The 15,367-nt window shown below is 36.0% G+C and overlaps 1 protein-coding gene across 2 annotated transcripts in view; it reads right to left on the bottom strand.

Moving 5' to 3' along the window:
• Positions 1–776: 776 nt before the first annotated feature.
• REV3L (REV3 like, DNA directed polymerase zeta catalytic subunit) overlaps positions 777–15,367 on the bottom strand; it is an 88,517-nt gene continuing 73,926 nt past the window's right edge. Inside the window, exons 26-32 of one of the 2 annotated variants that reach the window (XM_058173860.1) lie at positions 12,811–12,920; positions 12,209–12,323; positions 11,033–11,170; positions 10,627–10,817; positions 9,348–9,594; positions 8,494–8,703; positions 777–4,703 (exon numbers count right to left, since the gene is read on the bottom strand). In XM_058173860.1, coding sequence (XP_058029843.1) covers positions 4,563–4,703; positions 8,494–8,703; positions 9,348–9,594; positions 10,627–10,817; positions 11,033–11,170; positions 12,209–12,323; positions 12,811–12,920 — 1,152 coding nt within the window. In that variant the 3' untranslated portion in view covers positions 777–4,562. The remainder of the gene's footprint in view (positions 4,704–8,493; positions 8,704–9,347; positions 9,595–10,626; positions 10,818–11,032; positions 11,171–12,208; positions 12,324–12,810; positions 12,921–15,367) is intronic. The other variant, XM_058173867.1, reaches the window with a different exon arrangement.

The following is a 15,367-nucleotide window of genomic DNA, read 5'->3' as shown; positions in this document are numbered from 1 at the left end:
AGTTGTGATGACGATCATTTTAATGATACTTATTCTTACTAAATAATTAAATACTGCTGCAGCTTTTGTAGTAGGCTACCTGAAGTATTCAGTAACTATTCAAATATTCAGTAATATACATGTGGAATAAACACTTTGAGAGTTTGGAATCTGTCTTCTCTCTGTACACCAATAAACACAACTGAAGTTATTCTGAGGACACTTTGAGTGCAGATCAAATTGTGGGGAAAGTAGACCAAGGGAACCTGATGGCTATGAGTGGCTGTTGTCTTACCTATTGTTGAATGTAACCCCTAATATCACTGGGGGAGATCATGTCTCCCAACAGTGTATGTATATTACATCTTTTTGGATGTGTGCATGTTGAAGTTAATAGTACAAAAAACTATGAATCACTTTGACTTATACTGTACCTTTTGATACTTCGTTCTATTCTACAGTATGTTATTTGCCCTAAGTATTGCAATTATTGCTTGGATATGATTTTTTTCCTTGTGTGTTCCCAGTGTTACAATAATTTTGTAATAAAAATGAAATAGTGTACTTACTGGGGAATTGGAAAATGTTATTTTTCTTGAATAATAATAATAGACCTGTTTATTAGGGAATCAATTACAAATATGCTGTATTAGATTTTTCATTAGAAGGTGAAAAAGGATTCAGTTGTGTTTCAAAATAAGCTTATCATACCAGGAAAAACAAGATGATGAAAGCCTTGGGCAACAACAAAGATGTAATGTAGACTTTATTATGAAGTCAATGTAGACTTTATTATGAAGGACAAGGAAAACTATTTCATGAAGAATAGCAACAAACAGGCAAGCAGAGGAAGAATTGGTTTTAAGAGGACAAGAAAAATAAAATACATTAAAATGGGATTACTCTTGAATAAACATGGAGATTATAGAGACAAATGCGGGTGATTAGTAATAGAAAAATTATAGTATTACTCTTTACAAATGTGATTCTAAAATGATATATATTTGTATAGGAAAAAGATATACAAGAACTAATTACGATAGATGGTACTCTACAAGAGGCAAGATGCCAATCAGGAAATCACTGATGTAATACCTATTGAACTGTTTAATTTTATAGTCTTCCAAATTTTTAATATACTAATCACTCTGTCTACTAACATTAACATGACATTGATGTAGAGGTTAGAAAGCAGTGATGTAAAATACATGTATTATGATGAGCTTGCTCTTCATCATAGTATTTTGCTGGTGCTTGTTGTATACTTGCAAATGCCAGACAAAAATTGTAATTATTTTGTTGATAGGAATAGATTCTCACAGGAGTCACAGAAGGTGGAGTGGCAGGTGGGCTGGAATCAATATCGGCATGAGATGTGGAGCTTTTAAATGCTACTTGAAAGAATTCGGGGGGAAAGCTTGGAGAGAAGCTGCAAGTGAAATTGGTGGCTGGCAGCTAAATGCCAAAATTGATTCTGCCCACCTAGTCTAAACGTTGTAAGAGAGCCTGCTGAGAATTCCTTCTCCACAGGAAAATTTTCTGTCATGGCACATAGGGACAAGGTATATGTAATACCATTTGTGTTCCACAATAGTTAAAAATATTTCAGCATGATGTAGGCCTTAGGTGAAACATCTGGCCTATAAATATTGTCAATAAATACAAATAATTTGTGTAAAATTCAGAAGGCAACTATTTTTGCTTCATTAACTATATATAGCAAGATTTTTGTTTGTGTAATTCAGGAGTCAGGAAGAGCAGTAAAGAGCCAGATCCTGCCCCTCTGCCTGTGTGGCCATAGCTGTAACGTCTACAGGCCAAGGAGCATGGCAGCCATTGAATATTTGATACCACTGATGATAGTACTTTTTTTGGAACTGCTTTCAAGGGTTAGAGAATGAAGGCACTGATTAGCAATGGTTATTCTTCCCAAGTGGGTAGTTTCAGTTGGTGGTGTTGAATAATACTGAAACAAGCACTATTGGAGATGTTTTGATTTTTTTCACCATTTATAAAGTATTTTACTCTTGTCTATGCAGATTCTCAGTCATCCAGGTCATTGTTGTCCCAAAGGTGCTTTTTCAAGAGGCAATTGGACTTTCTGAGTTTTCTTCTTCTTTGAAGAAGTTTCACTTCTCATCTCATTCAGAGTTGAAGATGCTTATTGGATAAGAAGCGAAACATCTCCAAAGAGAAAAAAAAAACCTAGAAAGTCCAGTTGCTTCTTAAAAAAACACCTTTGGGTTTTACTATTGTGTTTTGCTTCTTCACAATGATATCAGGAAGCCACCGAGAAAGACGGCAGGTAATAATTGAGCAGTTGGTGAACAATGAACAGGCAGTTACAGGGACAAAGCTTAGAACCTAATTACTGTACTGATAGTAACAAATATTCATATTTTGCTGGAAGCCTGGAGACGTTTTAGATGGTACAATATAAATATGGTACTGATTGTGTTGACCGTAGAGTTCACCAAAAGGAAAAGTAGTGCATGCTTGTCTCTCTTTAGGAATTTCTTTCTAATAACATTCTTTGCTATAACATTTGTGAACTAAGCATGAATTGATTCTGGCTTGTGCAATGGGAATGAATAGTTTTATATGGGGTGGTTTCACAGGGCTCAGCTTTCGTCCCTGTTAACATTTAAATGAAGCTGTTGATTGAGCCATGGCACCATTGTTAGATGAAAGATAGCATCAGGTGAAGACCATAACCAGTTTTCGCTGGTGCATCATTTCAAGCCTATTGGGAAGCCTTGACAAAAGTGACTGAGGCATCATGACATAAAATGTACCACACTTTACACGGGGCAGCTTTTGAAACAATCATGAAGTTGTAATGAGTCCATAATATGAAACTTGTCTACCTACCTGGTAGGTCCACTTTAACAGTCTTGACAACTGTGCTACATTTGCTGCACTGACTGGTGGTTTGGTTCTAGATCCAATTCAACATACTAGTCATTACCTTTAAAATCCTACAATCACTCCAGGATACTTATTGGGATTATCTTTCTTGACCAATCGCATACAATAAGCACCAAGTTCTAATATGAGATGGGGACCCTCACATCCCCTTTCCTAGAAGCTAGATATTATCTATCTCCGCCCCCACAACTAAAATATATTGCTTTCCTGGTGTATAGGGTGTCTCAATCTTCTTGGCCTTAAAAAACACTTAAAATCTATTTATTTCATAAGACACTTGGACTAATTAGTTTGGGATGAACACTTTTTAAAAAAGATTTTTATAGATGTTACAGAGTAAAAAAGATGTTGAAAAAATGTGATACTAGTATTTTTCCCCATCATATAAACACAATTATTGACATAATTCTACAGTGCAACTCATGAGATTTTATATTCACTGTAGTTGCTTGAATCATCTAGCTATTTTTGTGGCCATTTTTCTCCTCCAAAATTCAGTAGGCTATAGCATTTGCTAGCTCATATATTTTCAAGGGCCACATTCTTTCAGTAAATTCTTCAGTAAAATTCAGAAGATCAACATACTCTGTTATTTTATATATTAATTATAGGCTTTTTGAATAGCAACACTGAGCAATTTCTATTCATTAAAGAGAACTCTAATTCATGTCAATTTAGTAACATTGTTTAAAACATTCCAGTTCAAGTACAATGAGATTTAAAAATGCACATTTATTTGATTTTATTAAATTTACTATGGTTGCAATAATTTTTAAAAACAAAATGATTTCCAATTAAAAAAATGTACTGTGACCACATAATTTCTTATTTTATACAGTTATACAAATATTCTAAATACACATTTTCTTATGATGGCAAATAAATTTTAACTGTACAGTACATAATGAAATATTTAAGCATATTTAGAAGCAATAGAAATGTCTATACAAAAGCAAAAATGGATTTTTTATTTAAAGTATTGCAACAGTCCCACAGTTTTATAACAAAAATGTCTTTGCACAGTTCCTCACAATGCCCCCATTAATAGCCAAAGCAAGACAGTGATTTTAGAAAATGTTTCAAAAATGCTACACTTACTACTGTTTGCAGTTTCATCAAAACAACAAATCTACTTGGAATCAAGCAAAATGAAGAAATATCCCAATCAACTTTAAAATTGTATAAAATCCATTGCACATTATTTTAGTCAGTTATTTGAAAAGTAAAAAAGTGTATTTACAAAATATTTTGCAGTCAAAATTTAAAGTTGATGAGTTATCAGTAACGCACATCCTGATAGTTCAATAAAACACAATAGCAGTTTCCCAAAGATTTTCAGCATTACTACAGAAATCCACAGGGAATTTTTTTTTTATTCTGAAATGGGTTTACAAGATGTTAACACAGTTTTTTCAACATTTGTATTATAAACAATGTTAAAAAGGCAAAAGAATGGCATCATTAAAAATGAATTATTAACAGATTATCAAATGTATTTTTAATTTACTTAGAACAAACATTCATTATTTTTAGAACACGTCAACAATGTATGAAAATCCTGGACAAGATGAAATTGAAGGACCATGCAGAACAGTTTTAGAGTGGTAAACATTGAAAACAAAAATAGCACCTGGAATCCTGTGATATTAGGCAATCTAAAACTGATCAAGTAGTTGACGAAGATATGGTGCCTTAGATAATTCTCTGCTCACTCTGGAGACTTTGAAAAGCACCGGACAGTTCAATGAAACACATGGTATCTGTCGATCAAAGCAACTTGTACAATTCTTGCATATCTAGAGGAATATATAATTAATTAGTGCACAATACACTTAACTGGGAAACTAATTAGACACTAATAAGACACTATATGGCTATTTCTGTTCAAAGTAATTATGCGCAAAACCAGATAGAAAAGAAGACATTTAAATTTTCTTAGCCTCTCACTGACAAAATAAATAAATAAATATGGTAATAATAAATAAAAGGAGGCTGGGAAAACTAAGATGGCCATTGATTAGGAACATCTCAAATGATCATAAAGCAGGTCAAACAGTAATGTGGTCATCAAAAAATAATGAAGAAAACAATTAAAATGCTGATAATCCATGAAGTTGTGCAATCTTTCAAGTTTCTAGTTCTTGATTTTGGAAAAAGCTTGTAAGTATTGAATGCCTGGGACGGGTGTGTGTGGGTGGGACGCATTACAATGTCTACTCCAGGGGTGAAATCTAAATTTTTTTCTACTGGTTCTGTGGGCATGGCATAATTGGTGGGCGTGGCTTGGTGGTCAGATGATGGGGTGGGCGTGGCCAATAACAATAATAAATATAATAAAGTATACAAAACAATAAGAGGTACCAAAAACCAACTTTCACACTTTACACACACACACAACACAACTGACTCACACACAATGTAAAAACAGCTGAACTTCACCCAAAATGGCCCCTGCAACAAGCAGGAACCTCACACAGCCACAAAAAGCTCAAAAACCAACTTTCACACTTTACACACATACAACACAACATAACACAACTGACTCACATACAATGTAAAAGCAGCTGCACTTCACCCAAAATGGTCCGTGCAAGCAGGAACCTCACTTTCACACTTTACACACACACAACACAACACAACTGACTCACACACACAGAGACACAAATGCCACATACAGCTTTGTGAGATTTTGTGTGTTTGTGTAGCTAGACTGAAACACTACAGAAATACACCAAATCTCAGAAAGCTGCACAAATATTTTATTATTTTATTTTATTTATATTTTTTAGATCAGGGGTCTCCAACCTTAGTAACTTTAAGGTTTGTGGAGTTCAACTCCCAGAGTTCCTCAGCCAGCAAAGCAGGAAGATTGAGTTGCTCACTGAGGAGATGGATTGCAGGTAGGCAGATTCAGTTGCTAGCTGATGCAACTGATGTAAAGCATGGCTTTGCCAGCCCGAAAGGAGCAGCAATAAGGTAAGTGTGGACAAGGCGATTGGGTGGGCATGGACGGGGGTTCTTGTAAGAGGTTATTAAAAATGATTTTAAAAGCCTGTAATGATCAGGAAACTCATCTGGGATTGCCAGAGGAAAAAAAAGTTTTAAAAGTCTCCTCTGATGATCCCAGCTGAAGTTGCCTGCACAGCCCAGAACCTCTTAAAAGGATTTTTTTCTACAAGCTCTTCAGCTGAAGAGCTTGTAGAAAACATGTTTTTAAGATTCTGGTGATGAGGAATCAGCTGGGATCACCAGAGGAGCCTTTTAAAACTTTTTTTTACAACCTTTTTGGCTGAAGAGGTTGTTAAAAAAAAGTTTAAGGGTTCTGACGATCCCAGCTGAGCTGCGGGATCATCAAAGGCTTTTTTTTTTTACTTTTAAAGGCATTTTTTCAGCTGAAGAAAAGATGCTTTTTAAAAGTAAAAAACCCTCAAAACTCTGATGGGGCAGGGGCAGGGGGCGGGGCCAGGGATTTTTGCTACCCGTTCTCCGAACCACCAGCCGCCATCGCTACCGGATCGGGCGAGCTGGTCTGAACCGGGAGCATTTCACCCTTCCTCTAAGGATTGACACAAGGCGGTTCTGATTTCATGCATAAAAACACATCATTTCCACCAAATCCTTACCAACTCATTTTAAGCCTATGGTCTTCCACAGACCTTGAAGATCTGTGGACCCTGAAAATCAGAATTAAACTTAAGTGTTGAAGACTGCTAAGGATGCATAATGGTAAACGGAACATATGGTCCATTGGATGAATGCCATTACTTTAAAAATTAAAACAAAATTTATACTGGACTCAACCATTCATTGTCATCGTCTATAATTTCCAAAATACTGACATAAATTTCTTTACTGAAAAACAGTGCATGCTTAAGATGCTTGTCAGTATCCAGAGGACTATAAACTGATCCAATCTTACTGGATAAATCAAACCTTTTTATATGCGAAAAGATAAAGTCTCCCAAGGCCAAAGTATAATGATTACATTAATATATTATAGGTAGTCCTTGCCTTAGACCACAATTAAATTCAACATTTCTATTGCTAAGCAAGGCAGTTGTTAAGTGAGTTTTGCTCCATTTTACGATCTTTTATTTTGCCAATGTTGTTAAGTGAATCATGCGGTCATTAAGTGAATCTGGCCTCCTCCATTGATTGTCTGAAAGAAGCTGGCTGGGAAAGGTTACAAATGGTGATCACATGACCCTGAGACAGACAGTGCAACTGTCATAAGTATATGCCAGTTGCCAAGTGCCCAGTGCCCAGTGACTCTGGAGTTGCTGCAATGGTTGTAAGTATGAAAATTGGTCATTTTTTTCACTGTGGTTGTAACTTTGAACAGTCACTAAACAAATGGTTGTAAGTTGAAGACTACCTGGAATGTTTTCTTGGCAACAGTCTGGGATTTTTTTTTTCTATCCAGTCTCGCTTTCAGCCTTGTAGCCTCTATGTAGCTACATAGGATGTTGCAATGAGAGAGGGAATTGGGAAAAATGGAATGGAAAAAAATCGGCCACTGTTTTCCTTTGACGTGACATATTATACCATCTGGACCTAATTACAGCATAACCAGGAGCAGTGTACAGACATCCACAAGGGTACATTCTGTATGCTCTCATATTTGGTACAGAACAATATAGTTGGGAAAGATATATGCAAAACACATGTTTCTGAAAAATGTGATTTTTAGAAACTATTCACTATGGTGTAAGTTGGGTACTTTGAAATTTGTATTAAAAGAAAAATATACAGAATTATTATGGGTTTCCTTCCAGTTGTTTTTTTTTTTTACCATCACAGGAAACTATCTTTTAGTTAAAATTCTTCTAAGCCTCCCCCTTTTAGAGCAAAAATTTAAAAAAACTGACAGATTGGAGTAAGGAATAACATACAACATTGATATAAACCACATTTAGGCTGATCAGTACATCTCATGTAAAATGCCTCTTGTTTGTTTAAATGCTCTCTGGATAGAAATTAAGAGCAAATAAAAAATAAAAAAATAAAAGCAGGCTCTGTAATAAAGTGCCATGAAGAGCACAATGATTTTTACATACTTTCTCATAATCCTATACAATCAGCATCCTCAGGAGGGTGCCGTTTGACATCATCACAAAAATGCCATGCTTTTCGTATCCATTAGACAATGAGACAGAATTACATGTCATTTGAGTGACAACATAACTTTTACATGTTGACACTTTGTCATTATCACTGTTTACTGCAGATATTACAGTACAAGTCAGAAAATTGTGAAATATTTTTAAAAAATCTTATCCTCCAAATTCTGAGTAAAGGCACTAAACAAAGCTCCTAGTCCTTTCACATAAAAAGTATGCAAAAAGTGTATTTTTTTCTTTTTACTCTTTTAGAAAGTATTTAAAATATTTTAAGAGTCCCAGCCTCCCTACTACATGCATCTAAAAACCAGTCTAATAGTTACAATTAGCATGTTAGTTTATCTGAATATCTGCTCAATCTTTTAGAACACCTTTTGTGGAAATACATAAATAATTTGTTTCAAGTAATGTGTCCCATTTGCAAAAAGTTAAACAGACTATTATTCTCCACCAGTTTTATTCCCACCTTGGTTATTTGTTCATGTTTACGCTCCAACTCTCTGATTTCCTGATTTAGCATTACAATAACATGCTGTGGTTGGCTCCTACATTTATTGCAGATTCCATGCTGTGTCAATTCATCACACACAGGACAGTGTAGGGTGGTAAAATATTGGGAAATTGTTCCTTTTCGGCATTCTTGCTCAGTGCGAGACATTGTGGACACTTTCTGGGTCTATATGGCACATCAAACAAAGTAAAATATATTTAGTAGGATACATATGTACAAAACTTTCAGTATAAAGTCAGCATAACTTTATCTTCATTTAATATTTTCCTCACTATGTTTTGTCATTATACGTTCCTTAATACATACCAAGAGCTGTAAGCAAAAGTCAACCAATTTATTTTATCTTTGAGAGCTTGAGTTTCGCAATTTTGAAGGTATGGTTTGATTTAAGGGAAAGCCAATGGAATCTCCAAAGTGTTAAATTAAATCAAATCAAAGAACCACAGGAATATTTCAAAAAATTATTGTGCTTTGAGGATGGTGATGTTCCCTAAAAGGTCCATCATTTCTGCCATTAACACAATGAAGCAGCTGCTGGAAATTTGAAGCTTCTTTAATATAGCTAGCGATGAATAATTCAATATTAGCTGTATTGAAAAAAATTCTTTAAAAAATTCTCTGAAATCTGAAGCAGTAAAAGAATAACGAAGTTGAATAATTCAGCTCAAATCTTGCCACTCTTAAATATTAAATTCAATCTGAACCCAGATAATTTGATACGTTTTAAAATTGGTATATTGTAAATATACCTCATTTTTTCACTTCCACTGTTACAATCATGCATTATATTTACTACTTCACTTACTCACCCTTGGTAATTCATTATACCAACTGAAAACATCGATGCCAATGAGAGATAAGATCCTAGCCAGAGGAGGAAGAATCTGCTTGGTTATATAGTAGGTTGCATTCAGCCTCAGATTTGGGTCTTGCAAAACATCAATGGGCCGTCTAACCAACTGTATGAGAGGCAATCCTGGCATGCCATAAACAATGACATAGGGAACTCTTTCACCAACACGTGGTTCAGACCGTCGGTCATAAGCAAGCATCTTTCTGTGGGGAGATACAACATTAGTTTTCAAAATCCATCTGCTGCATGTGGAAGTGAGAGAAACCCCAAAATTCAAAGAAACTTTAATTTTATCTGACAGTTTATATTTATTTTTTACAATTCCTCTACATCACTTCTACCAATTACTACTATGCAAAATATACAAATGAAAGAACCATACTTTAAAACTAAGATAAGGACATTAAGACAAGATAAAACTATAAGAGCCACTCTGATCTAGGATTTAATGCTCCTATCTAGAAATCAGGACACTGTGAGTTGTAGACCAACCTTAAGAATAAAAGCTGGCTGAGTGGCTTTAGACCAGTCATTCTCTTGCAGCCCAACCCATCTTTTGGGTGGTTGTTGTGGGAAAAATGGGAGGGTAAAGAAGTATTTGGTATGTTCGCCATTTTGAATTATTTATAAAAATACAGCTAGTGCTCCACTTACGACCACAATTGAGTCCCAAATTTCTGTTCCTACGTGAGATAGTTGTTAAGTGAGTTTTGCCCCATTTTACAACATTTCTTGTCAGTTGTTAAATGAATCACTACAGATGTTAAATTAGTAACACGTTTGTTAAGTGAATCTCGCTTCCCCATTGACTTTGCTTGTCAGAAGGTTACAAAAGGTGATCCCATGAAGCTGGGTCACCATAACTGTCATAAATATAGGCTAGTTGCCAAATGTCTGAATTTTGATCACATGACCATGGAGATGTTGCAACAGATGTTAAGTGTGAAAAATGGTTATAAGTTACTTTTTTCACAGCAACTCCGAATAGTCACTAAACGAACTGTTATAAGTTGAGGATTACCTGTAGTGAAGGCCATTCATTCATTCATTAAAGTTCAGACCTGACTGATGGTACAAATGTGAATCTACAAAAACCCTCTACTTTTTATATCTTAATAAAATGAAACACCTTTCAATATTCCTGGACAATATCCAAGTATTTTTTCTTACTCACCCTAATATAAATGATTTAATATCAAATGAAATATTAACATCCTTTTACTTATTGTTACTACCTTGTAATCTCTAGAGCTGGAACACAAGCACCAGGTCTGTATGCAGAACTTCCTCGGTACTCCTTTGCAAAGATAAAGTCTTGCATGCTAGCCTTCCCTTCTAATAATTTCATGCACTGATTTTGCACGTATTGCTTGATATGACTTATATCACGTGTTTCAAATAGTAGTTTAATGGAACGCTCAAGTATCTGGAGAAAAAAAAAAGCATGTTTTCAGTTGTCCTTTCAAAATTCGTTTAAAGATACTTGAAATGATGGTGGCATTTGGCAACATTACTGCACTTGTGTATCATCAAATGCTTTGGGCAATTTACAAGGAAGTCATCCCTCCTTTTACAATTGGCACTTTCATCAACCAAAGAATGAACCCGCTAACAAAAATGCATACTTCATGTCTCTTTTACCTTGGAAACAGCAGGACAAGCATCTCTTCTGACAGTTTCTATGCCTTTTGCATCAAATACTGGATCTTTCTGATCCAACGTTTCATACATATAACCAACATATCTCTTTTTGGTTTGCAATATACACGGCAAATAAACCTATAATAGGGAAACAAATGTTAGAAATTGCAAAGTTGTATCAAAAATGCAAATGTTTCTAAAACTATATATCCTTCATAAAAAAGCTTAGATGTAATCTTCCAACAAAGCATTTAATTTAGACTCTGAGTGACAATGTCCATATATGACAGGCTTAGAATTCTATTTGCAAAATTAGTTGCTTTAGTACCTGGAAGACTGCCCTTTGTGCCATGCTACTGGGTTGGGCCAGGCCTGGCTTTGCATAGTCCGAAGGAGTTTCCTATTGTGTGTCGCAGTTCTGGAGCTAAGGAAAGCACCACAGAGATGCAGTGTACCACAAAGTCCCTTTGTGCTGTGCGAAGCCCAACCCCAGCCCCAGCCCCAGCTGCCCTTGCCACCCTGCCCTGAAATGGCTTTTGTCCTCCAGAACTCTGTTGTCCAAGCTCACCTTTGCCATCTATTTGCTCCCACAATACATGCCCAGCCTGGCCCGTCACAAGGCCATCTTCCACTGATCTTACAAAGAAACTGCCACACGCAAGTTTGAAAAGAAAAGTTTCATGAGGCCAGCAGCTGCTTTACGAAGGGTGAGGCTAAGCATGTTTGGCCACAGCAGGAGCAAGAAGATGGTAAAGGTCAGCTAGGGCAGCAGAGGCCATGGAATGCAGGAAGCCAAAAAGTTATAGATAGAAGGGAAGATAGACTGGTGAGGGAGTTGAAGCATCCTTCCAGCCATAAGTGAGGGCAGGCTACCAAGTGCCTGAATTCTGATCACATGGCTGTGGAGACACTTCAGTGGCTATAACTTCAGGCACTAATTTAAGGCCTTTCAAATGATCACTGAATGAATGATTGTTAAGTCAAGGTCTACTTGTAGAAGTCAATGGTGAAATACCTATGTCATATGTTTTGAACATGTGAAAGACTCCTAATTTAGTCTAATAAATGTAAGCACAGTGAAATTGTTATAAAATTAAAATGCTTTGAAATGTTACATGAAGAAATGAATAGTAAAACTATTTTGAGTGCAAAAATACCTTTTCAAACTTGTCTTACCTTTTCAAACTTCAATTTGACTGGTTTGGGATTGGTAGCTGTTACCGCTTCAGCAATTTCTTGACCAATTTTAAATGACTGTTCCTTGGTAGCTCCTTTCAGTAGTACAAACATGCTAAAACAAGAGAATTGGCTATTTAATTTTCCCCATAATTATTTAAGCAGCACAGAAAGAGTTTATAACATGGCAAAAGGCATACGGGCACTTTTGTACAAATTATAATCCTGCATATCCATAGACTGTTTCTGCTTACTTTAGTCCTTTAGTTCTAATTTTGCCTTTTCTTGGAGAAAAAAATCTGCCAACTTTCTATTCTACTGTCTGAACTAAATTCTTATACAGATTCAAAAGTTTTTATATTATATGGCATGTCAATTTTTTCAACTTTCAATTTCCAAACATTAGGGATGCTCAAAAGTTGTGACATGCCTTGGGGATTGTAAAGATACTTTGCTTACTTTAATATAATTTAGATGTGCTTGGTAAGTAACTACATAAACATAATTTTTTAACACTGTTTCATATGAATCTATCTGATGTGATTAAAAGAACAAAAAAACAACAAAATATAATATTGGCTGGCAAGCTTGTTCTTAATTACCTGTCTGTGTCCCCATATACAACGCGTGCTCCCCATTTCTTTGTATCATTCACTAATTTTATTGCACGTTCCAAGGTCTCTCTGGCTTTGTGCACAATACTATCAGCAATCTGGAGATTAAAAAGATATATTACAAAAATCTTAGAATATTTTCTTTCACCTAATCATGCAGTTTTCATTAATTTACAATATTCTTACCACTGTTTATAAAATTATATCATTTGTTCTACACATCCTGTAAAACCTTTATAGAAGAGTAAAAATAAAGATGGATGATTAAACAAATCTGTTAACATAGATTCAAATTAGCTTCTGGTCATTACATTCAAAATGCATTAGCAAAATATACATACTTATTCCTTGGAGCCAGAAATTACAAAGATAAGAGACTCTTTCTCTTACTTCCATCAATTGGCAATCCTTGGATCTATGGGTTTAATAGTGCTGCCCAAGCAGTTTTAATTGCTCTTTTGAGGACAAAGTGAAAAATCCTGTCCTCTGTGGCAAACACCCAGAGGGTGACAATAACAATTTCATAACACCTCTGCTGCAGAGCTCAATGGCTGGAAAGGTTTATAACAGTTTAGATGTCTCGTAACAATTTCTAATTTACTTAAAAGAATTACAGAATAGCAGAGTTGGAAGAGACTTTAGAAGCCTTCTAGTCCAAAACGTTGTTCAAGCAGGAGACCCTATATACTTTTCCAGATGAATGGCTGTACTATCTCTTCTTAAAAATCTCCAGTGTTGGAGCACCCACAAATTTTGAAAGCAAGTAGTTCCACTGATTAATGCCTTATACACTGTAAGCCGCCCTGAGTCTTCGGAAAAGGGCGGGATATAAATGTAAATAAAAATAAATAAATAAATAAATAAATTGTTCTAACTGCCAGGAAATTTCTGCTTAGTTCTAGGTTGTTTCTCTCGATTAGTTTCCATCCATTGTTTCTTGTCCTGCCTTCAATTTGCTTTGGCTAGTAAGTTGACACCCCCTCTTCTTTGTGGTAGCCTTAGATATTGGAATACTGCTATCATGTCTCCCCATGTCCTTCTTTTCATTAAACTTTGCTGTTAGTTGCAAAGTCGTGTCCGACCCATCGCGACCCCATGGACAACGTTCCTCCAGGCCTTCCTGTCCTCTACCATCCTCTGGAGTCCATTTAAACTCATGCCTACTGCTTCAGTGACTCCATCCAGCCACCTCGTTCTCTGTCGTCCCCTTCTTCTTTTGCCCTCAATCTTTCCCAGCATTAGGCTCTTCTCCTCTTAGTCCTTCTTTCTCATTAGGTGGCCAAAGTATTTGAGTTTCATCTTCAGGATCTGGCCTTCTAAAGAGCAGTCAGGGTTGATCTCCCCTAGGACTGACTTGTTTGTTCGCCTTGCAGTCCAAGGGACTTGCAGGAGTCTTCTCCAGCACCAGAGTTCAAAGGCCTCAATTCTTTGGCGCTCAGCCTTTCTTATGGTCCAACCTTCACAGCCATACATTGCAACTGGGAAAACCATAGTCTTGACTATACGCACTTTTGTTGGCACACAATTTCTGAAACTGTTCTAATGTTTTAGCTTCCAATTGCCTGATCATTTTTGCTGCTCTTCTCTGCACTCTTTTTAGAGTCTCAACATTTTTATATTATGGCGACCAAATCTAGATGCAATATTCCAAGTGCGCTCTTACCAAGGTCTGTGGTACTAGCATTTCACTTGATCTTGATTCCATCTCTGTTAATGCAGCCTAGGAATGAGTTGGCTTTTTTGGCAGCTGCTGCACACTGCTGGCTCATATTTAAATGATTGTCTGCTAGGACTCCAAGGTCCCTCTCACAATTGCTTCTATTGAGCCAGGTACCACCTATTCTATACCCATGAATTTGGTTTTGTGCAATTTGTGTAGAAAAGAGGAACATAAGATGTTAAGGGGTCTGGAGACTAAACTATATGATGAATTGTTGTGGGAATTAGGCATGTCTAGTTTAATGAAGAGAAGGACTAGGGTGACATGACAACAATTTTCCTATATTTGAGGGGCTGTCACAGAGAAGAGGGGATCGAACTATTCTACAACCTAGAATTAAGCAAAGATTTTCTGACAGGTAGAATAATTAATCAGTAGAACAGCTTGCCTCAGAAGTTGTGGATGTTCCATCACTGGAAGTTTTCAAAAAGATGGTGATACTATGTATGTCTTAACGATATTGTTACTAGAAAGGGGGACTAAAATGTTGAACAATTAAATAACGAAGGCCTATACTTTAACATAAATATAATAACATTACAAGTATATAAGTATGACTTAAATAACAAATATTAATACTATCACTACTACTTGTATACAAAGAAATGATACCCAGATGCCTTAATGTTCATGTATTGATATTGATGTATATTTAAAGAGACAGAGAGAGAAACAGACAGACAGAGACAGAGAGAAACACTGGATAACCATTTGTCCGAATGGTATAGGGACTCCTACATGAGCAAAGGGTTTCACTAGAAGACCTCCAACCCGCTTACAGCCCTGTTATTCTGTGTTCTATGTGTTCTCAGAATTATCTGAACT

The sequence above is a fragment of the Ahaetulla prasina genome, chromosome 1, assembly GCF_028640845.1.
Source record: "Ahaetulla prasina isolate Xishuangbanna chromosome 1, ASM2864084v1, whole genome shotgun sequence".
NCBI lineage: Eukaryota > Metazoa > Chordata > Lepidosauria > Squamata > Colubridae > Ahaetulla > Ahaetulla prasina.
This window is presented reverse-complemented; position numbering and strand designations above follow the sequence as displayed.